Here is a 25,247-nt window from a genome sequence, read left to right on the forward strand (position 1 = left end):
TATGTGGCATATGCATACCCACGGAGCTATTTATTACATTGGGAGTTTCAGGATTTAACCCAGAGTGAAAGAATGGTGATAGATTTCCAAAGCAGCATTGTGTTTGACTGCACTGATTTGTTACAGCACAGGCGATTTGGCCTGACGTGTCTGCATCGCCTCTCCAAATGAGCAATTCACCTAGTGCCACCTCCGTGCCTTCTCCCCATAACCTTGCACTTTCTCCCTCTTCATATAAGTGTAATTCCCTTTGAAATGAATGTCTCATTTGAACCTGGCTCCACCATACTCTTGGGCAGTGCGTCCAGACTCCAAGCTCTCACTGCGTGAAAATGTTTTTCCTTCTGTTGCTTTGCTCATTTGGCCATTTACTTTAAATCTTGGCAGGTAACTTGCAGGTGGCTGTGTTGCCATCAACTTGCTGCTCTTGTTCTTCTCATGGAGGCAGTGTGCTTAGGAGTTGGAGTTTGTGGTAGGGACTTTGGTCTTTCCGATGTTGGTTGGACAAAATTGATGCTCATTGCTGATGGGAGTTTTGACAATGGAGGGGTGAGGTGGTAGTGAGAGCTGTGTGCCATTCGTATACATGGGAAATTATACTTTCAGATTACATCACCGAGGGGACAGAACATAGATGAGAAATTGGAGGGGCAGGAGCCCCAAACATTCATTTTTAGTTGTTTAAACTAAGACGTGTTCATGATCTATAAGGATATAGGATATAAGATATAAGGACTGTGTGAGGCAGCATGGTGGCACAGCACAGCACTGCTGCCTCACAACGCCAGAGACCCAAGTTCAATTCCTGGCTTGGATCACCGTCTGTGGAGTCTGCACGTTCTCCCCGTGTCTGCATGGGTTTCCTCCGGGTGCTCCAGTTTCCTCCCACAGTCTGAAAGACATGCTGGTTAGGGGCATTGGCCATGCTTAATTCTCCCTCCGTGTACCCGAACAGGCACCAGAGTGTGGTGACTAGGGGATTTTCACAGTAACTTCATTGCAATGTTAATGTTAGCCTACTTGTGATACTAATAAATAAACGTTAACACTGCATTTAATTGGCAGACCAAATCAAAGTTGCACAAGGGCAGATCAGAGGATTTATTTGAAAACTGGGAGCCTTATGGTCCAATTTCTTTGCCAATTTAAGGACCAGATTTAAAACGTTCCATTTGTGGCTTCCATCGAAGAAATGATTGCCTTTAATTTACACTTCGCTCCCCTTCCCAAACTAGGATGATCCATCATTCCGAAGGCTGGTGAGCTTGTATACAAAATTAGAATTTTTAAAAAAGTTGCTAAAATCGATTTGATGCACACATTATACAAGTGTATGTCTATCCCTGCATCCCAATTTCTGGACTTGGTCTGCTTTATCACTGTGTGCTGTATTGGCTCTATTCTGAGAATAATGCACTAATTGCACAAAATATATACCTAAAATGTTTGCTGTCTAACATCTAGATTTGCAACCATTTGATTTTTTTGAGACCAAAAGCTGGCATTGTGGCACAGTGGTTAGCACTGCTGCCTCACAGCTCCAGGGACCTGGGTTCAATTCCCGGCTTGGGTCGCTGTCTGTGTGGAGTTTGTGCGTTCTCCCCGTGCCTGCGTGGGTTTCCTCAGGGTGCTCCGATTTCCTCCCACAGTCCAAAGATGTACGGGATAGGTTGATTGGCCATGCTAAATTGTCCATAGTGTCCTGGGATAAATGTGTTGTGGGTATAGGACCCGAGGTGGGGTTGGTGCAGACTCGATGGGCCGAATGGTCTCTTTTGCACTGTAGTGTTTCTATGAAACTGTGTTTCTGCTACTGCTTGGTGCATTTTTGTAGTGTAAAAATTATTATTTTTACACTAGAGGAAAAATTACCCTATTTTCTGAAGTCAGCCTGTGTGGCTGAAACTGTATCACTAACTGCTTTTGATCCTGCTACATTGGAAGCAGGACTGTGTTGCTGGGGCGGCACAGTGGTTCGCACTGCTGCCTCACAGCGCCAGGGACCTGGGTTCAATTCCGGCCTCGGGTAACTGTCTGTGTGGAGTTTGCACATTCTCCCCGTGTCTGCGTGGGTTTCCTCCAACACTCCAAAGATGTGGTGGTTAGGTGGATTGGCCATGCTAAATTGCCCCCTTAATGTCAGGAGGATGAGTGGGGTAAATACAAGGGGTTATCGAGGGATTGAGTTTAGGAGTCTGGGGATAATGATGCAGCTATATAAGACCCTCTTCAGACCCCACTTGGAGTAGTCTGCTCAGTTCTGGTCGCCTCATTACAGGAAGGATGTGGAAAAGATTGAAAGGGTGCAGAGGAGATTTACAAGGATGTTGCCTGGATTGAGTGGCATGCCTTATGAGGATAGGCTGAGGGAGCTCGGTCTTTCCTCCTTGGAGAGACGTAGGATGAGAGGTATATAAGATGTTGAGAGGCATAGATCGGGTGGACTCTGAGGCTTTTTCCCAGGGTGGAAATGGCTGCTACGAGAGGACACGGGTTTAAGGTGCTGGGGGGTAGGTACAGGGGAAATGTTAGGGGGAAATTTTTCACTCAGATGGTGGTGGGTGAGTGGAATCGGCTGCCGTCAGTGGTGGTGGAGGCGAACTCAATAGGGTCTTTTAAGAGACTCCTGGATGAGTACATGGGACTTAATAGGATGGAGGGTTATAGGTAGGCCTAAAAGGTAGGGATATGTTCGGCACAACTTGTGGGGCCGAAGGGCCTGTTTTGTGCTGTAGTTTTCTATGTTTCTATGTTATGGGGGATAAAGCCTGGGTGGGATTGTTGTCAGTGCAGGCTCAATGGGTTGAATGGCCTCCTTCTGCACTGTAGGGATTCTGATTTGATGATTCTAACTGCAGTCTTGCTTTTTAGGTTTCACAGCGTTATCTATTAAATGTCCAAAATACAATGCAAGAGTCGAAATCCTTTTGTAATTTTAATTACATTAAAGTTTTAGATTTTCACTTGTTTTTGTCAGTAAAGATTTTATATTGTTGGTGGCGTGAGAGGGGATGCATTCACAAATAGTCTGTCTTCCTTTTTGTAATTTATAGGGCCACTGTCATGGGAACGGATACTTTGAAGAGGAAACTGCAGCGAACATTCTGCATAGGGCAGAATGGAAAATTAAAGCTGGCAGATTCATAGGAAAAAAAAGTTTCCTCCATTTATCGGGAAAAAGCCTTGTGGTCTAGCTTCAGCTGGAGTTTGGGCAGTTAATTTTGGTACACTGCAATTTAGAACTGATTTGGGTCTGTTAGGGGCAAAACAGCCAATGCATAACTGATAATCAGAATTCTGGTTTTGCTTCATAGTCTGATAAGCTTCTCAGAAGCCTTTTATTGTTCTTTGTGAAAGCATTTCCTATTGGTATGCAGCTTTGATTTCTGAATGAGCTATAAAAGGAACGAGTTCCTTTCATTGTGTAGTTTGCAACTATTCTGTGTAGACCACTCCTTATGCAGATCTTCAGTGTCTTTCAACCGCTTGCAAAAAAGTTGGATTTAATGTTTTCTTTACACAGAGACAGCAAGTTGGAAGGACCAAGGCAACGTAACCCTTCTGGTGGTGTTTCCTCCTCAACAGACATGCTGCTTGGACTTGATGGAATTGAACTTGGGGTAGAAATAAAGGTAACAATTGACTGTATTGCATAAAGTGGTGTGGTTTGAGCTTTCAAGGTGCACAGAGGTTGAATGTATTTCAGGAATGTTTCTCATTCAATGTTTGAATTTAGGCAGAGTCTAAAATAATTGTTGATCTACCTGTGAATGTAGCAGCTAAACAACAGACTTGGGCTAATTGGGAGTCTTCAAATCTAAATTACCTCATCCTCCAATAACATTTGTACAAAAAAAATTAATTAATTGCCATAGTTTCTTTTTTTTAAATGATTCTGCACTGAAAATTGCCTATAAAATTATGGTGTACAGCACTGAGTTGTTTAAAGCCCTTCAGTACTATTGTTTGTCCAAAGTGAAAATTAAAATACCTCCCAGCATATATAGACAAAGCAGCCCAATTAATAAAAACAAAATACATGCGGATGCTAGAGAGCAGAAATTACAAACCGAGTGTTGGGAAAGTTCAGCATGTCTGACAACATCTGTGGAGAGAGAAACACAGTTAACGTTTTGAGTCAATTCTTCAGAATTGGGATCTGAAGAAAAAGTCATTCGACTCAAAACATCAACTCTACTTCTCTCTCCACAGATGCTGCCAGACCTGCTGAGTTTTCCCAGCAGGTTTGTTTTCGCCCAATTAATGGCTATTTCTCATTTTGCTTTGTCATTAAAATGTGCTACTTTCAGCAAAATAGTTGCATTATTTTAAAGTGAGTTAAATAATACTTGCAAATTAACGATAGTTCAATAAATGCTAAGGGTCCAGTCTTGTACAATTAACCGATTGAAGCCTGGGTTATGATAAATATATTTCTGCCAGTCATAAGGACGTATTGCTGGATCTGTATTCCTTTATTTGGATGTACTGTCTGAAATTTGATGCGGTTTCTGTTTTGCACTCTGAGATTGGAGGATACACAATTTATTTTCTTCCACAGAATGTATCGCTCAGTGATGAATTAAATTACACTTTTACTATTTTACTATTGAGCTGTAACATTAATGTTGTAACTTGATTGTGAACTACAAAAGTTTGATACTTTTTTGAACATTGCAATTGACCAGGGAATAACATTGTTTACTGTGAATTTCTTCCTGTTTCACAGTCAGTTTCATATGCCCAGTTCCTTTATCCAACCAATGCCTTTGTGATGCCAAAAGCTCTGCCCGAGGTTTCAGCTTCAGTAGCACAGGTTCGAAATAGCGTGCATCGGAATTTTACACCAGGAAGACATGGAGGTGCTGCAATGTCAATGGATTTAGGTAAAATAAAAGTGGCATACTAAATATTATTTGGAAGGAGAGTGTACACTAAATTGTTTAAGTTTATTTATTAGTGTCACAGGGAGGCCCACGTTAACACTGCAATGAAGCTACTGTGAAAATCCCCTAGTCACCAGACTCCGGCATTTGCCCGGGTACACTGAGGGAGAATTTAGCAAAGAACAAAGAAAATTACAGCACAGGAACAGACCCTTTGGCCCTCCAAGCCTGCACCGACCATGCTGCCCGACTTAACTAAAACCCCCGACCCTTCTGGGGACCATATCCCTCTATTCCCATCTCATTAATGTACAAAGAACGAACAAAGAACAGTACAGCACAGGAAACAGGCCCTTCGGCCCTCCAAGCCTGTGCCGCTCCTTGGTCCAACTAGACCAATCGTTTGTATCCCTCCATTCCCAGGCTGCTCATGTGACTATCCAGGTAAGTCTTAAACGATGTCAGCGTGCCTGCCTCCACCACCCTACTTGGCAGCGCATTCCAGGCCCCCACCACCCTCTGTGTAAAAAAACATCCCTCTCATATCTGAGTTATACTTCGCCCCCCTCACCTTGAGCCCGTGACCCCTCGTGATCGTCACCTCCGACCTGGGAAAAAGCTTCCCACTGTTCACCCTATCTATACCCTTCATAATCTTGTACACCTCTATTAGATCTCCCCTCATTCTCCGTCTTTCCAAGGAGAACAACCCCAGTCTACCCAATCTCTCCTCATAGCTAAGACCCTCCATACCAGGCAACATCCTGGTAAACCTTCTCTGCACTCTCTCTAACGCCTCCACGTCCTTCTGGTAGTGCGGCGACCAGAACTGGACGCAGTACTCCAAATGTGGCCTAACCAGCGTTCTATACAGCTGCATCATCAGACTCCAGCTTTTATACTCTATACCCCGTCCTATAAAGGCAAGCATACCATATGCCTTCTTCACCACCTTCTCCACCTGTGTTGCCACCTTCAAGGATTTGTGGACTTGCACACCTAGGCCCCTCTGTGTTTCTATACTCCTGATGACTCTGCCATTTATTGCATAACTCCTCCCTACATTATTTCTTCCAAAATGCATCACTTCGCATTTATCCGGATTAAACTCCATCTGCCACCTCTCCGCCCAATTTTCCAGCCTATCTATATCCTGCTGTATTGCCTGACAATGCTCTTCGCTATCCGCAAGTCCAGCCATCTTCGTGTCATCCGCAAACTTGCTGATTACACCAGTTACACCTTCTTCCAAATCATTTATATATATATCACAAATAGCAGAGGTCCCAGTACAGAGCCCTGCGGAACACCACTGGTCACAGACCTCCAGCCGGAAAAAGACCCTTCGACCACTACCCTCTGTCTCCTATGGCCAAGCCAGTTCTCCACCCATCTAGCCACTTCTCCTTGTATCCCATGAGCCTTAACCTTCTTAACCAACCTGCCATGTGGGACTTTGTCAAATGCCTTACTGAAATCCATATAGACAACATCCACGGCCCTTCCTTCATCAACCGTTTTTGTCACTTCCTCAAAAAACTCCACCAAATTTGTAAGGCACGACCTCCCTCTTACAAAACCATGCTGTCTGTCACTAATGAGATTGTTCCGTTCTAAATGCACATACATCCTGTCTCTAAGAATCCTCTCCAACAACTTCCCTACCACGGACGTCAAGCTCACCGGCCTATAATTTCCTGGGTTATCCCTGCTACCCTTCTTAAACAACGGGACCACATTCGCTATCCTCCAATCCTCGGGGACCTCACCCGTGTCCAAAGAAGCGACAAAGATTTCCGTCAGAGGCCCAGCAATTTCATCTCTCATGGCCATTGCTCCTAACCAGCACGTCTTTCAGACCATGGGAGGAAACTGGACCACGCAGACACGTGGAGAACATGCTGATCACACCACGCACACCACACATACACGTCTAAGCAGCACTCATTGTTTAACAATGTTTATGTTGACCGAGAAAGTGTGACTTGTATGTCTGTCATGCAGGTACTTTGGACATTAGACATTTGCATAATTGCTGTTTCTTTGCTGAATTTTCGCTCTTGCATATTTTAATAGACTTTAAATTCTTTGGGAATGCCAATTTGTTCCAGCTGTACTGAGTTGATTTCCTAAATTCTTAGTTTATTCAAATTTACTTTAAACCTCACGCATGTGTTCGATATTCATATTTAACACTTATCTGACCTGTAGAAATGGTGAACAGCTTCAGTCACCTAAATCTGCGCACAGAAACCCCTGTTAAATTTAGCGCTCTTGCCTGTTTCCGGTTCTGCGGCCCCATTGCAAACATATTTGTGTGGCAAGACCCATGGAAGACACAGCTTTGGATAACACCACCTGGTTTGCATGGTGTTCCAAGGCAACATTTAGGAGAAGCTGGTGGTGTGCTGGTACTGCCACTGAACAAGTCATACAGAAGCCCAGGCCAATGCTCTGGACTTGGGTTCGAATCGCAGCACGGCAGCTAGGTGGAATTTGAATTTAATTAAGAAAATCTGAAATGTAAAGCTGGTCTCGGTAATGGTGACCCTGAAACTATCAACTATTGTCATAAAAACCCGCACTGGGTCATATCCTTTTGGGAAAAAGATCTGCCATCCTTACCTGGCCTGGCTGACCTGTGACACCAGACCCCACGATATGTGGTTGACTCAGATCTGCCTTCCGAAATGGTTGAGCAAGCCGTTCTATTCAAGGGGAATTAGGGTTGGCAAAACTTGCCAATGACGTCCGTATTCCATGAAAGAATAAGGGAAAAAAAGCTGCATTGTAGTTGGTGAGTTGAATGTCTCAAACTGTTTAGGATTTTCTCTTGTGTGACATCCTGCTGTTAGTGTGGTTTATGCTCAAAGCCAATTACTCTGACAATGTTAAACTCATGTATATTGAACATCTGAAAATAAAAGTGGATGTCTCAGGCCTGTATTGTTTGCTCTCTCCATCTAGGTAGTGAAGCTGGAGATTTAATAGAATATGATCCTAACCTTCTTGATGACCCCCAGTGGCCATGTGGAAAACACAAAAGGGTTCTGATCTTTGCGTCATATATGGTAAAACCTTTTGCATATTCAATATTGAATATACTATAAGTTGAATATTCAACTGTGTCTCAAATACAGTTTTCTACTTCCAATTCTGTAGAAGTATACCAATTCCCTTTGATTCACAGCATGGTGTTTAAAACTACTTTCAACCTCAGCTGTCTATAATTCCCCTCTGGATTAGTTTTGTTAAATACTAATTATTTTTCCTTGCATACAAATGTTTTCCCATGGTATTTCTCAATAGTGAGAGAATTGATTCCAGAATGCAGTCTAGATAACTTTCTCTCAAACCATGGTTTGTACTATCCATCGCTAGCTTAGCAGTGACCAATCTGAAGAAGGGATGTACTTTTGTATAACATGCATATGTTATAAAGATAGCATGCATTTGTTATAAAGATAGGCTCATTGTACAAACTGAAAATCCATTGCTGCTTGTATGTTATGGCCATAGTAGTTTATCTCTCCGTTCAATTGATGGTTTCATACAGTAACTAACTAAAACACTCCCAGTATATTTTCATTGGTGTTCATATCAAGATTCCACTTGGGTAAATTAATCTTTCACTCGCAAAGAACACTGAAAACATTTGGTTGCTCTACAGAATGGGTAGTTCAACAGGCAAAATTAATCTGTATAAAGGCAAAATACTGCAGATACTGGAATCTGAAACAAAAACGGAAAATCTCAGCAGATCTGACAGCATCCGTGGAGAGAGAATAGAGCCAACGTTTCGAGTCTGGATGACCCTTCGTCAGAGCAAAATTCATTTGTATGTTACTTGACACCAGTTTGATTTTTTTAAATTCTCAGTGAAGTTACAGCTATTGTTATGTCTGCAGTACTCAACATTATAGAGAAATAGAAATCTACAGCCATTTTGTATAATCTAGTGATAACTTTCACAAATGAACTTATTTTCTTTTTGTCAGACCACAGTGATTGAATATGTAAAACCATCTGACCTGAAAAAGGATATGAATGAAACCTTCAAGGAGAAATTTCCTCACATTAAGCTGACGCTTAGTAAGATAAGAAGGTAAATTTACCTAATCTCAGAAAAATACAAAGCTGGTATAACATTTTTAACAATTTTTAAATAAAAGATAATCTAAGGATAAATGTGCGAAACCTACAAAAAAAATGTTGTTTTCAGTCCAATAATTTGAAACATTTTAGCTATTTCTTGCTGATTTTCCCCCATTCCCTGAGAATATTGAAACCTGCTGGGTTATGGTCCCACAGGCACTGGTTGTTGGGTTATGGTCCCGCAGGCACTGGTTGTCATCCAGTATTCCTATTTGACCTGAGTCCTGTCCCTCAACATCTGCTTCAAATCGGTGTCTCTGGATAAGTAGCCCTAGTTGTCGACCCTCATCAAACCCCATCATCACAACATCCAGCTGTCATGCTCCTAAAGTCTTATTGCTGACTAACTCAGAATGGACAAGTGATCAAATCTGGGACCATCCTGGTCTGTCTTAAGATAAAGGCAAAATGCTGCTAATGCTGAAATCTGAAACAAAACCCAGAAAATGCTGGGGAAACTCAGCAAGTGTGACAGCATCTGTGGAGAGAGAATGGAGCCAACAGTTCAAGTCTGGGTGACCCTTCATCAGAGCTGATGATTGGTCACCCAGACTCAAAACGTTGGGCCCAATTTTTCCAAATGTGTGCGAAAATGTGGTAAAGTCTGGTGTAAGGCCATTAACGCGATCTGCGCCCACATCCGCGCAGATGGCCATTTTACCGAAGTCCGGGAATGGCCGCGATCCGATTTACGGCCAGAATGGGCGCAACGGCGATTTAAATGTATTTGCATGCATTTCAATTGAATTAATAAACTGCCCGCCCAACTTTATCAGCATTTCCCCCTTTACCACCACGTTCGCCAATCCGGAATCACTCCGAAATTGACATGCTGAATAAAAGTCTGTTTCAGGCGCTCCAGCTGCTGAAGAGGTGAGTTCAGAGCTTCCAACGGGGCTCTGACTCAGATCGGTGGTGAGGGGGAGGGAGGCTAGTCAGATCATTCTCTGGTGGGGTGGGGGGGGGGAGGAGGAGGCGGCGGGTCAAATGTACCTCTGGTGGGAGGGGGAGTGAGGCCAGATCATTCTCGAGCGGGGGGGGGGAATGGGGGGAGAGAGTGAGGCCAGTTCATTCTCTGGTTTGGAGGGTGGGAGGAGGGAGGCAGGTAAGATGTATCTCTGGTGGTGGGGGGGAGGGGGCCGATTGCTCACTGGTGGGGGGGGGGAGGGAGGAGGTCAGATGGATCTCTGGTGGGGGAGGGGGTGGCCGCTGCCACTCTGCGGGCGATTGGTGGGGCGTGGGGGGGGGGGGGGGGCAGGGGGTTGCGATTGGTCTGGACAGCCGGGCGGGGGGGTGGTGGATAAGGGGGACAGTGATGTCTGGGGGCCATCGTTCCCGCTTTTTGCTCCCGGGCCGCTTTATCTGCTTTTTGTGTCCCAGGAGCAATGTGACACAAACTTTCCAAATTTGTTTTCGAACTGCGCATGCGCAGTTCAGAGCGCCGATCGTTTCAGGTGTGATGAGCCCCGCCCACAGCGCGATTCAGACTCGCGATTTTTTTTCAGGCTGTGTGTGTATCGGGGCGCCTGAAAGCAGATTTCCAAGTCGGATCTGAATTGCGTACGGATTCAGCACTTAGAATGAAAATGGTAAAATCAGGCCCCGTTGTCTCTATTCTCTCTCCACAAATGCTGTCAGACCTGCTGAGATTTTCCAGCATTTTGTGCTTCTGGTCTGTGCCTTGTTGTGCCTGGAAGAGTGGCTCTTGTACTTTAATTGCTGCTGTAAGGTCATGATAAGAATAAATCTCAAAATGTAGCTGAGCTAAACTGATTAGACTTGATTACGTTTATCAAATATTTGCATAAAAAGCTGACTTTAAACAGTATTTACTGAAATGTTTTCATCGCACTGCATTTTTTGCTTTCTACTTACAAGGGTAAGAATGATATCCTGACTGGTAGCCTTTCTGCTAGCCGTCCATGTTTCAATTGAAGTAATTATCAACCATGTGTTCTATTAGATTTGTGATCACTGTTTTGATATACTGAATTTAATGGGCTGATCACCCACATCAACTTATTCCACTTCAAGTATTCCTGATCACTATTGATCCATAATGTGCAAATTCCAAGTCTTGATATGTGCTGGGGTACATTTTGTTGGCTTATTACTACAAAGACAACTTTACATTTTTCTGCTTCCTTCACAGTCTGAAACGGGAGATGCGGAACCTGGCAGAAGAGTGTAACCTGGAACCTTGTACTGTGGCTTTATCCTTTGTCTACTTTGAGAAGCTTGTACTCCAAGGCAAAGTCAATAAGCAGAACAGAAAGCTTTGTTCTGGTGCCTGCTTACTGCTGGCAGCCAAAATCAGCAGTGATCTCAAAAAGTACGAAGTTAAACATCTGATTGATGTAAGTAGCTGACCAATTTCTCTCAATTATTATGGAATCCAAACTTGAAAAACAACTAGTTTAAAAACAGCTGTGTGTATGTCAAGCTCTGGATAGGCCCCGAACAAGAGTATTGTGTCCGGTTCGGTCACCATACTCTAGGAACGATAAGAGGGTCACCTAAGCTGGAACAGAGGCAATTTATAGAGTGGTTCCACAGATTGGGGGTATTTTAGTCACAAGATTATGTTGGAGCAAAGGGGATTGATCGGAGATTTGATGGAGGTGTACAAGATTATGACAGTCTTTGATAGACAAACAGAAACTCTTCCCATTAGGGGAATCGGGGGCACAGATTTTCAGGGCTTTGGCAAGGGATCGAGGGAATGTGAAGAAGATCCTTTTTTATGCAGTGAGTGGTAATGACCTGGGACTCACAAAGCAGAAACTGTGGAAATTGGATGGGTACTTGAAGGAAATAAACTTGAAATCAGGCGAGGGAGTGAGATTGACCGGATTGCTGGCATAGACTTGATGGGCCAATTGCCCTCCTGTGCTGTACATGATTCAATGACTTTAGTATATTAATGGTCAATTTTGTTCAAAAAGGTGTTGGAAAATTGTTTTAAAATTTGTCTAGATATACATAAAACTTGTGTATCTTTATAATGTATTACTTTAATATTTCTAGTAATATTTTGATGCTTTAGTCTTCAACACCAACATAAAGTTATTATAAACATTGCATTAATACCATATTAATGTAAGCTTCAGCATAACTCAGTTGATGAGGACATCTGACAATTGAAGACCCCATCCTGACTCTCTCCAGAGCTTGGGTTCAGCATAAATTCTATACCTTCAACTAATCTCAGAATAACTGCTTTGTACAGCCATACTGCATTATCTTGAGTAGTAAGCCCTCTTACATTAAGTTCTTACTGCACAAGATAATGCAGTATGGCTGTACAAAGGGTCTCCATGAGTTAACCTGAGGATTAACCCTAAAGGTTAAAACTTTGCTTGTTTTTTTTACTTTTTAAACTATTTATACTTAGAAGTGCAAATGAAAATTTGCTTAAAAATGCAAACCAGAAACCATTAATCCTAATTGGACATGTGTTTTTGTTTTAAAAGTCATCAAAAACAGTGACGTTGCTGAAATCTGCAATGTTAGAACTTCTAGAACAAAGAAAATTACAGCACAGGCCCTTCGGCCTGCCAAGCCTGCACCGGCCATGCTGCCCGATCGAACTAAAACCTCCTACACTTCCCTGGACCATATCCCTCTATTCCCATCCTATTCATGTAATTGTCAAGATGCCCCTTAAAAGTCACTATCGTATCTGCTTCCACTACCTCTCCTGGCAGCGAGTTCCAGGCACCCACCACCCTCTGTGTAAAAAGACCTGCCTCATACATCTCCTTTAAACCTTGCCCCTCGCACCTCAAACCTATGCCCCCTAGTAATTGACTCTGCCACCCTGGGAAAAAGCTTCTGACTGTTCACTCTGTCCATGCCCCTCATAATCTTGTAGACTTCTATCAGATCGCCCCTCAACCTCTGTAGTTCCAGTGAGAACAAACCAAGTTTCTCCAACCTCTCCTCATAGCTAATGCCCTCCATACCAGGCAACATCTGGTAAATGTTTTCTGTACCCTCTCCAAAGTCTTCACATCCTTCTGGTAGTGTGGTGACCAGACTTGAACACTATATTCCAAGTGCGACCTAACTAAGGTTCTATAAAGCTGCAACGTGACTTGCCAATTTTTTTAACTCAATGCCCCAGCCGATGAAGGCAAAGATGCCATATGCCTTCTTGACTACCTTCGCCACCTGCGTTCTTTTGAGTGACCTGTGTACTTGTACACCCAGATCCCGCTGCCTATCAATAATCTTAAGGGTTCTGCCATTTACTGTATATTTCCCATCTGTATTAGACCTTCCAAAATGCATTACCTCACATTCTAGTTGTGTCTTGGTGATTTTTCTGCACCACCTCCTAAACTTATCTGGTCTGATGTCCTGATTCAATATAAATGTGTCAGCATTTTGATGTATTTGTAAATTTGTTCTGGCAATTTGTCAACACCGCAGATGTTAAGAACTCAGCCTCTGTTAACCAAAAAACTGTTTTCCATGCATGGTACAAATGTGCTCAATTTTTACAGCAGTTTTAAATTTTTCTATTCATCTTTGTGAACAGAAACTGGAAGAGCGATTAAGACTGAACTCAAAAGAGCTGGTTTCATTTGAGTTCACTACACTTGTGGCTTTGGAGTTTGGCCTTTACCTTCCTGAGAAAAAAGTGTTACCTCACTACAGACGCCTTGTCCAGCAATCCTAGATGCAATTACATTCCTACCGAAGATGATGGGCACTAAGAGAAGCAGGCAGTTCTTCCAAAAAAAATGCTGCTGCAGTTGAACAGTTGATTTTTTTTCTGTGCTATCACAGAAAATAACTCAGAAAGTAACTTCTACAGTGCTAATTATTAGTAACAGTCACAGATTTATCCAATTTCTTTAAAAAGAACTGATTTGTGCCAGTTTTTCTGTTGTTAAAAAAAATTAAAGCACCTTTACTCAAAATTGGATGAGTCTTGGAAAGAGAGATGTTTGGGTGATGGCCTGTCTGATGGCAAACTGTAGTCATGACTATTACCAAAAAATTCAGTACTGGGCAACAGCACTTTCGTATATGGTGACTTCTCATTGCTGTGATATCGCGTTCTATGCTATCTGTTCTTCCAAGCATTGTCCTACTGTAGTTGTAAAACTGACGCTGCTGTTAGTTGCATATGTCACCACTCTATGTTAGAGATTCAAATTAAGCACGTTTATAGTGCTGTGCAGTCAATATTTAATCTATTTTGAATTTTCTGTTTTTCATTGTGCATTGTATGTTAAACGTGTGCGGTCTCCAGTGAAAATGTTTATTTGAATCACCTTGTTTGTAAAATGCAAACTATCTAAATTAACTCTGCTCCCTTGTTAGACCTTCTATTGTGAAATTCGTAACCTTTCAGTGAGGAGGTGGTTAGCAGATGCACTTAGAGTCTTATTACAAATTGTAGTATGTTGAAAAGTAATGTTGTAATCCAGCTTTCAGTTCCCCCTTTAAACAGAGTAATACTAGCTTTGGCAACTATTTAATATTTAAATGTTGACTGTGTTGTCCTTTTTTTTTAGAAAAGGTTTACATTTAGCTTTAAAGTTTGATCTACCTTTGTCTTCCCAGAGACCTTTTTTTGTTTAAAAAAAAGCACTCCGGTCAAGTAATATTTGTGAAATAAGGAAGTAGGGTTGATGCTTCAGATTGATTTTTATCAGAACCAATGACCTTGAAATGTTAACCATATCTTCCTCTTTCTATTGATGCTGCTTGCCCCTTACTACTTCAACATTTTCTGTTTATTTCCAGTTTCCAGCATTGACAGTATTTTTGATTTTTGTCTGCAATTTTTGTAATTGCTTCACAGTGTGAAGCTATTTCAGGTATTGGTAGTAGAACCAACAGTGAGCAAGTTATGATGCTCAAATATAAGCCACCTTTTAATGAACTATGGATCAGTCAGCAACTTCAGAAACTGTGAAAAGAGCACAATACCATTTGTGTACTATTTTCGTTGGCTATCTGTTCATTTGTATTTGTCTTTCATAGGAACAGAAGTAGACCATTCAACCACAAGCTTACTTAGCTACTCCATGAGATCATAGCTGATCTGTACCTCAAACCCCTCCAACCTGCCTTTACTTTCATATCCCCTGATTCTCCTTGCCTAACTAAAATCCATCTATTTCAGTCTTGGAAACAACCCCAGCCTCCAGTTTTCTCTGAAGTTCCAGGTTTCTGCTATCCTTTATGAAAAGTATCACTCGCCAATGGCTAGCTCCAATTTTAAAATTATGCCTCCTTGATCTGCAATTCATTTAAATGTCTTGAATAGAATAGAATCCTGACAGTGTAGAAGGAGGCCATTCGGCCCATTGAGTCTGCACTGACCACAATGCCACCCAGACCCTATCCCCATAATCCCATGCATTTACCCCAGCTAGTCCTCCTGACACTAGGGGGGCAATTTACATGGCTAATCCACCTAACCCGCAACATTGTGGACTGTGGGAGGAAACTGGAGCACCTGGAGGAAACCCACACAGACACGGGGAGAACGTGCAAACTACACACAGATAGTGACCCAAGTCAGGAATTGAACCTGGGTCCCTGGTGCTGTGAAGCAGCAGTGCTAACCACTGTGCCACCGTGCCGCCCCAATAAATCACCTTTCTAATTGCAAAAGATTACTAACTAGGTTTGTTTTGATAATTTAACCCCTTAAGCCCTGGGTACCATTTTATCTGTATCCCATACCTCCTCTGGCGTTAGCACGTCTTTTCTGAGGATGGAGCCGAAGCTCAGTGCGGTATTCTAGGAGGGATCTGACCAAGAGTCTGTACAATGACTTGTGTTTTTCTATTTCAACCAACTTGAGATGAAGATCAACATTCCATTAGCCCTTGAATGTTTCCTGCACTAGCTTTGGACCCTCAATCCCTTTGCTCTTGCACAACTCTCATCACTTCAACTGCTTCCATTAAATGTCATCTGCTATAGTCTTCCATCATCCTTTACCAATCCTGTAGCTTTTAGATAAAGACTTAGACCATACACCTCTTCTGTTCCCCATTTTGTTATTCTATTTTAACTGTTAACTAAAAGTGTGGATCATTTTGCTACATGGGTGCTGAAAATTAAATTGGTTTATAAAGTAATGTGCTCATTTATTTATTATATAATGGAAAATATTGAACTGATTATTCCTGTAATGGTACTTGTCTGTCTGTCTCAGTTTTGCTTTAGGGAAACATTTGGGTAATTCTAAATGGTCTGTCTCCTTTCTATTGTCTCTTATTGCACAAAATGCCTTTGTCTAGAGACTTAAAAGCTTCTGTATTATAAAAGTTTATGCATATTTTTATTCATTTTTGTATTAGTGCAACTGCAATATTTCAAAGTAAAATTTTCAATTTTAATATAATCAGGTGTCTGGTCACTTTCTTGTTCCTGAAGAAGAGAATTTTCCCGAGAGCGAAACTGAAATAAAACCTCATGCTGTTATGGAACATTAGATTTGGTAATCAAAATATTTTATTCAAGTTTACAACAATAACACTTTAAAATACCTAATTGGATGTCCTGAGCTCATGAAAATCATTTTATAGGCGCAAGTTGTTTCTTTACTTGGTGAAGACTCGTGTTTAAAGTTTATTTATTAGTCACAAGTAGGCTTACATTCACACTGTAATGAAGTAACTGCGAAAATCCCCTAGTCGCCACACTCCAGCGCCTCTTCGGGTACACTGAAGGAGAATTTAGCATAGCCAATGCACCTAACCTGCACATCTTTGGACTGTAGGAGGAAACTGGAGCACCCAGAGGAAACCCACACAGACACGGGGAGAACGTGCAAACTCCACACACAGTGACCCAAGTCGGAATCTAACCTGGGTCCCTGGTGCTGTGAGGCAGCAGTGCTAACCACTGCCAACGTGCCGCCCATATATATTCAATACTGAGACTAATATTTCTCCTGAATCTTATAGAACTATAAGGCCATTCACAGTCTCAATTGGACTGAGTGAATACACTGTTATCAGAAACCAGCAAAAGCCAAAGTAAACCAATCTTGGGAAAACTTGAAAACAAATTTTCTGCTGCAGAACTTTATTATTGATTGAAAAGAGACATGCTGTCAAAGCTTTTCATCTTGCACTCATCAGGACAGATTTGTGAGAATACCAAATTTCAAAGGGAACAACAATGTGTACTGCGTGAGAAAAGGGTGCTGATTGGTTGGCAAGTGGAGTTGTTGCCATGGAGAATGCACCAGGGAACGGTTATTCCCCCAAACTTTAGTTTAAATTCACAAAAGGCAGGCCGACTGGTTGAGGTGCTGGCATGAGGAATGCACCTTTCACTTGTAGTTCCCTGTCCTCCGCAAACAGAATATGTCCAGGCATTGTGCCTCTTTCAATTCAACAAAAGCTTGGGGAATAACTTCCCTGGTGCAATCTTCATGGTAATGCCTTGACCAATGAGAGTCTACTTACCAACCAACCAACACCCTTTTCTCATGCATTTATAAATTTTTGTTTCCTTTGAAATTTGGCATTTGTGTGTCTGTCCTGGTGAATGCAGCTTCGACACAGCATGTCTCTACTTCAGCAATACTCAAATTTCCACTCAATCTCAGGAGGTCAAGTTTTCAACCCAACTCCACATAATGCAGATCCACACAAGTTAGAAGTATTCAAATACTGATGTTGGGGGCAAGCTGCTGCGTGTTTCAATGATTCCAGCGCAAACATGATCTCCATCGCTTCCCAAGTTTTGTTAGACTTCTAATATCTCTCGATTCATGTGTTAAGGCTGCAAGCATAACAGTGAACTGATGCCAGAGTTTGATTTCTCAAAATAATTTGCCGAGTTTATCTCGATGTAACTTTCCTGCACCAAAGATGGTGAGGAATGCTGTGCGTGTGAAATGAGCAGTGACCCTGCTAGGCAGCTATTTAAATTTGTTTTCCTTTACGTGTTCTCAATGTTGTATACTTTCTGGCATCAATTTCTCTTGATCTTCAATTAAATTCTCCCCTTTAATTTTGGAGTGTTTTTTTTGTCTCAATGCATTAAGGGCAAAGCTTAAGAATAAACAGACTCAACCTTAATTTTCTTCTGTTCTAGTTCCATAGTTCCCCTGAGCCTTTCACATTACCAGCTATCCCTCCTTCATTGTTGCTGAGATTTGGGGATGTTTTCCTCTGTTTGCAAAAAGATTCTTTTGAATATCAAGTGTTTAACTTATTTGGTGGCACAATGGTTAACATTGCTGCCTCACACAGGGACCCGGGTTCAATTCCACCCTCGGGTGACTGTGTGGAGTTTGCACATTCTCCCCGTGGTCTACCTGGGTTTCCACAGGGTGCTCCGGTTTCCTCCCCCACTCCAACAATGTGTGGGTTAGATTGATTGACCATGTTAAATTGACCCTTAGTGTCAGGGGGATTAACAGGGTAAATATGTGGGGTTACGGGGATAGGGCCTGGGTGGGATTGTTGTCGGTGCAGCCTTGATGGGCCGAATGGTCTTCTGCACTGTAGGAGTTCTTTGATACTCTTTGATTTTTCATCCCTGACTGCTGCATTATCTCCTTCACCTGCTACCATTGCAAGTTGAGTCTGTTTGTTAAGCTTTGCCCGTAATGCTTTGAGACAAAAAACCACTCCTTAAGCATTGTCCATATTCACACGTAGACATTGTCCATTAGCTAAGGGACAAAGTCCTTCAATTGCAATATAGCACGTGTCATTGCTCCAGCAGTGCTGTCTAACTTAGAAATTGATGTGGAGATGCCGGCGTTGGACTGGGGTAAACACAGTAAGAGTTTTAACAACACCAGGTTAAAGTCCAACAGGTTTATTTGGTAGCAAACGCCATTAGCTTTCGGAGCGCTGCTCCTTCGTCAGATGGAGTGGAAATCTGCTCTCAAACCGGAGAGCAAATTTGAGAGCAGATTTGAGAGCAGATTTCCACTCCATCTGACGAAGGAGCAGCGCTCCGAAAGCTAGTGGCGTTTGCTACCAAATAAACCTATTGGACTTTAACCTGGTGTTGTTAAAACTCTTACTAACTTAGAAATTGACATTGAATTTTAAGTGGGGTTATTTTGATGGAGGAATGTTACACAATCTGGGCATCTTGCCATATTTTATGATGTGCTGAGCTGAAAAGCCATGTGTTATTCATCTCTTGCGTGTCACGCTCTCCAGTGTAAGTGCTGCTACGTCATTTTCTGAACATGAATGTCAATTTGTTATGTCTTTTCAAAATGATATGTCAGTAATGTTCCAAATGGTGTCCTCTGTACAAAGGCATCCAAATAGTTCTCCAGGGTCAGTCTAATTTGAGTAGAGACAGAGTCATAGAATCCCCACAGTGCAGGAGGTGGCCATTTGGCCCATCGAGCCTGCACTGACAACAATCCCACCCAGGCCCCATCCCCACAACCCCACGTATTTACCTTTCAAATCCCTCTTACACTAAGGGCCATGACAAATTCTACGAAACTCATCTCCAAACTCTGGGGCTTGGCTCCTCCCTCTGCGACTGGATTCTGAACTTCCTAACCCACAGACCGCAATCAGTAAGGATAGGCAACAACACCTCCTCCACGATCATCCTTGACACCGGTGCCCCACAAGGCTGTGTCCTCAACCCCTTACTATATACTCCTTATGCACCTATGACTGTGTGGCCAAATTCAGAGACTGGATACAGGAAAAAGAGAATCTGGTGAACTGGTACGGCAATAATAATCTCTCCCTCAATGTGACCAAAATGAAGGAGATAGTCGTCAACTCCAGAAAGCGTAGTGGAGAACATGCCTCTGTCTATATCAATGGGGACGAAGTAGAAATGGTCGAGAGCTTCAGGTTTTTAGATGTCCAGGTCACCAACAACCTGTCCTGGTCCCTCCATGCCGATGCTTTCGTTAAGAAAGCCCACCAACGCCTCTATTTTCTCAGAAGACTAAGGACGGCACGGTAGCAGTGGTTAGCACTGCTGCTTCACAGCTCCAGGGACCTGGGTTCGATTCCCGGCTCGGGTCACTGTCTGTGTGGAGTTTGCACATTCTCCTCGTGTCTGTGTGGGTTTCCTCGGGTGCGCCGGTTTCCTCCCACAGTCCAAAGATGTGCGGGTTGGGTTGATTGGCCATGCTAAAATTGCCCCTTAGTGTCCTGAGATGCGTAGGTTAGAGGGATATGGAGGTAGGGCCTGGGTGGGATTGTGGTCGGTGCAGACTCGATGGGTCGAATGGCCTCTTCCTGCACTGTAGGGGTTCAATGGAAATTTGACATGTCAGCTCTGACTCTCACCAACTTTTACAGATGCACCATAGAAAGCATTCTTTCTGGTTGTTTCACAGCTTGGTATGTCTCCTGCTCTGTCCAAGATCACAAGAAACTACAAACGGTCGTGAATGAAGCCCAGTCCATCACTCAAACCAGCCTCCCATCCATTGACTCTGTCCACACTTCCCGCTGCCTCAGAAAAGCAGCCAGCATAATGAAGGACCCCACGTACCCCAGACATACTCTCTTCCACCTCTTCCGTCAGGAAAAAGATACAAAAGTCTGAGGGCACGTACCAACCGACTCGAGAACAGCTTCTTCCCTGCTGCTGTCAGACTTCTAAATGGACCGAACTTATATTAAGTTGATCTTTCTCTACACCCGGGCTATGACTAACACTACATTCTGCACTCTCTTTTCCTTCTCTTTGTACGGTATGCTTTGTATAGCGCTCAAGAAACTAATATATGTGACAATAATAAATCAAATCAAATCAACCTGACCCGCACATCTTTGGACTGTGGGAGGAAACTGGAGCACCCGAAGGAAACTCAGGCAGACACAGGGAGAATGTGCAAACTCCGCACAGACAGACACCCGAGGCTCGAATTGAAGCCGGGTCCTGGTGCTGTGAGGAGGCAGTGCTAACCACTGTGCTGCCCTCTGCATAACTTAATGAAACAATTAATGACATGAAAATGGTAGGGGAGTTTGTGTCCAAAAGGTGACTGGATCAAGTGTTTAAATAGATTGAATCTCAGAATTGTTATCGTGCAGGAGGGTATTCAGCCCATTGTGTCTGCACCATCTCTCCAAATGAGCATTATGACTTAGTGCCATTCCCCTGCCTTTTCCCGTGCATCTTTTTCTAGTAAGAAGTTTAACAACACCAGGTTAACGTCCAACAGGTTTATTTGGTAGCAAAAGCCACAAGCTTTCGGAGCCTTAAGCTCCTTCTTCAGGTGAGTGGGAATTCTGTTCACAAACAGGGCATATAAAGACACAAACTCAATGTCAACAAAGTCAACAAACTCAAATGTCAACGCCGGCATCTCCACATCATCTTTTTCTCATCATATAATCATTTTATGTGTTCTTGAATGTCTCAGTTGAACCTGCCTCCATCATACATCCAGGCATTCCAGACTCAAACCACTCGTGTGAAACTTTTTTTCTCATGTCACATTTGCGTCTTTTGCAAATCACCTTAAATTTGTGCCCTCTTGTACTTGATTCTTTTACAACTGGGAACAGTTTCCCCCTATCTACTCTGTCCAGCTCCCTCATGATTTTGAACCCTCTATCAAATCTCCTCTTCGTTCTCTCCAATGAGAACAGTCCCTACCTCTCCAATCTATCCTCATAACCTAAATTTCTGATTCCTGGAACCATTCTTGTCAACCTTTTCTGCACACTCTTCCAATGCATTACATAATTTCCATAGTGTGGTGCCCGGAGCCATGCCCAATATTCCAGCTGAGGTCTAACTAGTGTCTTGATGTGTTTATTTTTCCAAAGCAAGGTAGTTACTTTAAGTTAGACGTGTGCAAACATGTTTGTGCATTTATACAGTTTCAAAACAAGTGTCTTTCCATTTAGTGAGAATTAAATGTCATTTCAAAATGCAGTTTACTCCACATCAGGTTGATTAGCAAAATGAAAGCCCATGAGAAAAGAGGCAACATGTTGGAATGGATTAAGGATTGGATAACAGGCAGAAAACAGAGTAGGAATAAACGAGTCATTTTTGCATTGGCATGCTGTGGCTAGTGGGATACTGCAAGTATCAGTACTTGGGCCCCAGCTGTTCAAAATGCATATCAATGATTTGGATGTGGGGACCAAATATTTTCATGTTCGTGGATGATACAAAGCTAAAGTTAAAGTAAAGTTTATTTATTAGTCACAAGTAAGGCTTGCATTAACATTGCAATGAAGTTACTGTGAAAATCCCCTAGTCGCCACACTCCGGTGCCTGTTCGGGTCAATGCACTTGGTGGGAATGTGTGTTGTGAGGAAGATGTAAAGCGGCTACAGGAGGATTTAGACAGAGCTCGTGAGTGGGCAAAAACAAGGCAGATGGAATATAGTGTGAAAAAAGTAAGGTAATCTACTTGGGTAGAAGAAACAAGTATGCAGAGTATCTCCTAAATGATAAGATATTCGCAAGTGTTGATGTACAAAGTGACCTGGGTGTTATTGTCCACAAATCACTGAAGGCTAACACCAGGTTAAAGTCCAACAGGTTTATTTGGTAGCAAAAGCCACAAGCTTTCGGAGCAAACAAGCTATTAGGAAGGCTAATGAAACGTTGGCTTTTATCACAAGAGGATTTGAGCACAGTAATGAGGTCTTGCTTCAACCGCATAAGAGCTTGGTTAGACCGCATCTGGAATACTGCGTGCGGTTACTTCAGCAAGGATGTTATTGCCATAGGGGGAGTGCAACAAAGGTTCACCAGACTTGTTCTGGTGATGGTGGTGTGATAATACTACACCTCTAAAAAATATGTGCATCATGTTTCTTGTAATGGGTATGTTTAGAATTCAGATCTATTTTGCAAGGTGCCAATTTGTCTAAGAAATCTTTTAAATTGATAGCTGGGAGCACATAAGTATTCATTTTAGACTTGAAGTGTTTGTTTTAGGCTAAATGAATGCATTTGTGTTTACTTGTGTTTCCATTGGGGTTTCAGTGCAGAGCTTGAATAGGTTGATTGTCAGGGACAGAGTCATTAGCTTAATGGGAGGAGCTAAACTTGCAGAGAAGAAATGCTGTTTGTTTCATTTTTAAAATGCAAGCAGTTCGTTGCCTGGATGCCAGAAGGAAGCAGTGGATCTCTCTCTCCCTGAGAGCTCGAGGACTGTTAACCTAAGTATAAGTAAGTAAGCCTGTATTTTGCTAACTAATTTTAAAGAGAAGGCTTAAGTCTATAAGAGGGATATTGCTTGAATTGGAACTCAGAGGTTAGCATTGTATCTTGTCTTGTCTAAGCATTGTTCAATTAGACCGTAAGATATAGGAGCTGAATTATGCCATTCGGCCCATCGAGTCTGCTCCGCCATTTAATCATGGCTGATAAGTTTCTCAACCCCATTCTCTCGCCTTTTCCCCATAACCTTTGATGACGAATCAAAAACCTATCCATCTCTGTCTTAAATACATTCAAATACTTGGCCTCCACAGCCTTCTGTGGCAATGAATTCCATAGATTCACCAGCCTCTGGCTGAAGAAATTTCTCCTTATCTTGATTCTAAATGGTCATTCCTTTACTCTGAGGCTGAGTTCTGGGATGCTAATCTCTCCTACTCATGGAAACATCCTCCCCATGTCTACTCTATCCAGGCCTTTCAGTATTCTGTAAGTTTCAATGAGATCCTCCCTCATCCTTCTAAACTCCATCAAGTATAGACTAAGTCCTCAAACGCTCCTCATACATCAAGTTTTTCATTCCCGGGATCATTCTCATGAACCTCCTCTAGACCTCTCCAAGGTCAGCACATCCTTCCTTAGATACGGGGTCCAAAACTGCTCACAATACTCCAAATGTCGTCTGATCAGAGCCTTATACAGCCTTAGCAGTACATCCCTGCTTTTGTATTCTAGTCCTTTCAAAATGAAAGCTAACATTGTATTTGCCTTCCTAACCACCAACTCGCCCTACAAGAGAATCCTGAACTAGAACTCCCAAGTCCCTTTGCGCTTCCAATTTCTGAATTCTCTCCCCATTTTGAAAAAAGCCTCTATTCTTCCTACCAAAGTACATAACCTCGCAATGCATGCAAAACAATGACATGCTGGGAGAGCTGTACACTTCAAAGAGTTCCAATTCAAGCAGTATTCCTCTTATAAACTTAAGCCCCCTCTTTAAAATTAGATAGCAAAACACAATCTAAGCATAAGCCAGTAAGGCTAACAGTCCTAGAGCTCTCAGAGAGGCCTTCTGTTTCTAGTACCAACCGACTCAAGAACAGCTTCTTCCCTGCTGCCATCAGACTATTGAAAGGACCTACCTTATATTGAGTTGATCTTTCTCTACACCCTAGACTGTAACACTATATTCTGCACCATCTCTTTTCCTTCTCCTCTATGTACTCTATGAACGATATATTTTGTCTGTATAACATGCAAGAAACAATACTTTTCACTGTATACCAATACATTTGATTTGATTTATTGTCACATGTATTAACATACAGTGAAAAGTATTGTTTCTTGCGCACTATACAGACAAAACATACCGTTCATAGAGAAGGAAACGAGACAGTGCAGAATGTAGTGCTACAGTCATGGCTAGGGTGTAGAGAAAGATCAACTTAATGCAAGGTAAGTCCATTCAAAAGTCTGATGGCAGCAGGGAAGGAGCTGTTCTTGAGTCGGTTGGTACGTGACCTCAGACTTTTGTATCTTTTTCCCGAAGGAAGAAGGTGGAAGCAAGTATGTCCAGGGTGTGTGGGGTCCTTAATTATGCTGGCTGCTTTGCCGAGGCAGCGGGAAGTGTAGACAGAGTCAATGGATGGGAGGCTGGTTTGCGCGATGGATTGGGCTACATTCACGACCTTTTGTAGTTTCTTGCAGTCTTGGGCAGAGCAGGAGCCGTACCAAGCTGTGATACCAACCAGAAAGAATGCTTTCTCTGGTGCATCTGTAAAAGTTAGTGAGAGTCGTTAGCTGACATGCCAAATTTCAAAAAATGCCATGTGACAATAATCAATCAATATTCCTCTTATAGACTTAAGCCACCACTTTAAAATTAGTTAACAAAACACATGCTTACTTGCTTATACTTAGGTTAACAGTCCTAGAGGTCTCAGAGAGGCCTCTTGTTTCAAGCTGTGTTTAAATTGGAGGCTGATTCTGAGCTCCAGCCCAGTCTTTGCCCCTCAGCTGGAGAGCTGCCCCTCAGTGCGCGCGCAGCTCGATAGGGGGGGCGGGGCAGAGGCGGTGGCCAACCCG

General features: G+C 42.6%; 1 protein-coding gene across 1 annotated transcript in view; it reads left to right on the top strand.

Annotated features, from left to right (window-relative positions):
- LOC144508590 (CDK5 and ABL1 enzyme substrate 2-like) overlaps positions 1–14,566 on the top strand; it is a 38,181-nt gene extending 23,615 nt beyond the window's left edge. Inside the window, exons 4-9 of the mRNA XM_078236709.1 lie at positions 3,524–3,632; positions 4,730–4,886; positions 7,854–7,957; positions 8,885–8,991; positions 11,194–11,398; positions 13,585–14,566. Coding sequence (XP_078092835.1) covers positions 3,524–3,632; positions 4,730–4,886; positions 7,854–7,957; positions 8,885–8,991; positions 11,194–11,398; positions 13,585–13,725 — 823 coding nt within the window. The 3' untranslated portion in view covers positions 13,726–14,566. The remainder of the gene's footprint in view (positions 1–3,523; positions 3,633–4,729; positions 4,887–7,853; positions 7,958–8,884; positions 8,992–11,193; positions 11,399–13,584) is intronic.
- The last annotated feature ends 10,681 nt before the right edge of the window (positions 14,567–25,247 follow it).

Source organism: Mustelus asterias, chromosome 20, assembly GCF_964213995.1.
Source record: "Mustelus asterias chromosome 20, sMusAst1.hap1.1, whole genome shotgun sequence".
NCBI classification, from domain to species: domain Eukaryota; kingdom Metazoa; phylum Chordata; class Chondrichthyes; order Carcharhiniformes; family Triakidae; genus Mustelus; species Mustelus asterias.